At 37.8% G+C, this 2882-nt stretch overlaps 1 protein-coding gene across 1 annotated transcript; it reads left to right on the top strand.

The window, feature by feature from the left end:
• Positions 1-484: 484 nt before the first annotated feature.
• Positions 485-1417, top strand: LOC309544151 (olfactory receptor 5V1-like; the record flags this gene model as incomplete). Its single annotated transcript, XM_082276522.1, has 1 exon — positions 485-1417. One exon carries the CDS (start codon positions 485-487, stop codon positions 1415-1417), a length of 933 nt encoding a protein of 310 aa, XP_082132648.1.
• Positions 1418-2882: the final 1465 nt, after the last annotated feature.

The following is a 2882-nucleotide window of genomic DNA, read 5'->3' as shown; positions in this document are numbered from 1 at the left end:
AATAAAACATTTCAGTATTACGTATAGTCCAATCCTGTTCAGATTAGCTTCTATGTCTTGATGAAGCCATTACCGCGAAACATGTTAACAAAATCTTTTAAGGAGTCTTATTTACAATCTTCTTCTATATGCATTCTTTTATGATATGTTTGAGGTTTTTTTCCCTTTTTTTTTAAAGTCTGTAACAATACATTTATGCATTTATTGTTATATTTACTTGTGTGAGTTCTATGTAATATTTGGTCTACTGGGGGTTATGCATAAAGTCTCATTTTTTTATTCATGGTAACTTTGTCATAAGAATAACTGCTTACATGTTTGTGTTTTGTGTCCACAAAATGGACATAACCTGATAGTCTGTAGGTTTACTGGTGATTTATTTTCAGAATGAGGTTTTCCCTCATTTAGATCTTTCTTATGTTGTCCCTAATTCCGCAAAATGGTCAGCTGTAGGTGAATCAACTATTATTAGAAGAGTGTGACCATGGCAGCTGAGAACCAAAGTACAGAAATAGAATTCATTCTACTTGGATTTTCAGACAATCCCAACATACAACTTTGGCTGTTCCAGTTATTCTCACTTGTCTACATGACCACACTGACCGGGAACATTCTCCTTATAGTGGCCGTCAAAACAGACTACCATTTACACAACCCTATGTATTTATTTCTTATTAATCTGTCTATTTTGGACATCTGCTATACAACAATCGTTGTGCCCAGGATGCTACTAAATATTGTTTTGTCAGCAAAAACTATTTCATATACTGGTTGTGTTCTTCAAGTTTACTTCTATCTTTTTGTAGGCGAGACAGAGTGCATACTATTGGCTTTAATGGCCTATGACCGATATGTGGCTATCTGTAATCCCTTACGTTACAATGTTATTATGAACACCGTTTTCTGTACCAGGATGATTGGCTTGTCTTGGATGGCTGCTGGTAGCATAGCCTGCTTTGATACATATTTTGTATGCCATTTAAAGTTCTGCGGGAATGTCACCATCAATCACTTCTTTTGTGAAGCTCCATCTTTACTTCAACTATCTTGTGGGGATATCTCAGTGGACAACATCATAACTTTGGTTGGTGGGTTCATGTTGCTTCTAATTCCCTTGTGCCTCATCCTCTTTTCATACATAAACATTTTTTTAATCATTGTGAAACTCCCTTCTGGGCGATGCAAAGCCTTCTCTACATGCATATCCCATGTTATTGTGGTGACCATCTTCTATGGCACATCCATATTCATGTACATGAGACAAAGAAATTCAGATACCGGAGTGACAGACAAGATAGTGTCAGTGTTCTATACAATTGTTACGCCAATGTTAAACCCTTTCATCTACAGCCTAAGAAATAAAGATGTTCAAAGGTCTCTTGGACAGTTGGGAAAGTGTACAATTGTGCTAAGGTGACAAAATGAACTGGATAAACCATTTGACAGCTGTTCATTCATAAGACGAAAAAACAAGAACTATCTCAAGCCAAGATGATCTATCTATCTATCTATCTATCTATCTATCTATCTATCTATCTATCTATCTATCTATCTATCTATCTATCTATCTATCTATCTATCTATCTATCTATCTATCTATCTATCTATCTATCTATCTATCTATCTATCTATCTATCTATCTATCTATCTATCTATCTATCTATCTATCTATCTATCTATCTATCTATCTATCTATCTATCTATCTATCTATCTATCTATCTATCTATCTATCTATCTATCTATCTATCTATCTATCTATCTATCTATCTATCTATCTATCTATCTATCTATCTATCTATCTATCTATCTATCTATCTATCTATCTATCTATCTATCTCATGAGGTTTATTTACATACAACCTCCATTACTTCAACTATCACTGTGTCTCAGAGACCCAAAGAGAAAAGCATTGGGACAACTGAAGATAGCAGGATATCTGTCACAGTGTAAAACAATGTATGTAAAAGTAAACCTTTTTAAAATAAAATTGTATGTGTAAAATGCTAAGACCTATTTTTTTTCATCCAGAAAGAGTTCCAAATGAAAACCTTGTATGTCCTTTGAAAAAATGCAAATTAGCTATTGTAAGGGATTAGCTCGGTGGTAGGCGTGGATGACCCCTTTTGGGGTGCGTTTTCACAGAGAGATAGCCGACAAGTGCTTGCAAACAAACAGTGTGGTTTATTAAATGGTGTTTTCTTCACCAGGCTGTATGCAGCAAAACATCCAAAATAAAATAAAACACAAAATAAATCCTTGCCTCTGTGGGCGGCTACCTTCTCACAGCTGGAACCTACCTAAGAAGTCTTTCCAACCTACTGTTGGGCCGACACTGCTGATCCTACAGCAGACACTCAAATGTCCATTTGTTTGCTTTTCACACAGCACAAACATTGTCCATTGAACATGTCCCTTTGTTTTCTTTCACACAGCACATGTTCATTTATAACAGGATCCTTTACTCTTCAGATTCTTCACATGGAACATTTCTCTTCACACTCTTCACATGGAACACTTTGTCTTCTCACCTTTGAGACGTCTTCACTCGTGGTTACCCTCCTTAGCTTCACATCGCTGTAGGGGGTCTTCTCCCATGCTCACCAGCTTGTCGGGAGGCACACATCCGACTGTCCCCCTCTCCCAGCCCACACGGCGACAGGCGGCAGCAGTCCTTCTCCCATGCCCACACGGCGTCGGGAGGTACACGTATGTCTGTCCTCCTCTTCCCAGCTCACACAGCGACAGGAGGCAGCCCTCAATAGATTTTCTCTGGACAAATTATAGAGTCCTTGATCTCCTCATTCTGAACAGCTGAATGGTTTTCAACTTCCTGCTGGCTCTCTCTGCAGCCAACACCCTATAGTATCAGTGAACTTTCAA

Source organism: Pelophylax lessonae (assembly GCF_965119305.1).
Source record: "Pelophylax lessonae genome assembly, contig: HAP1_SCAFFOLD_1283, whole genome shotgun sequence".
In the NCBI taxonomy this organism is placed as follows: Eukaryota; Metazoa; Chordata; class Amphibia; order Anura; family Ranidae; genus Pelophylax; species Pelophylax lessonae.
This window is presented reverse-complemented; position numbering and strand designations above follow the sequence as displayed.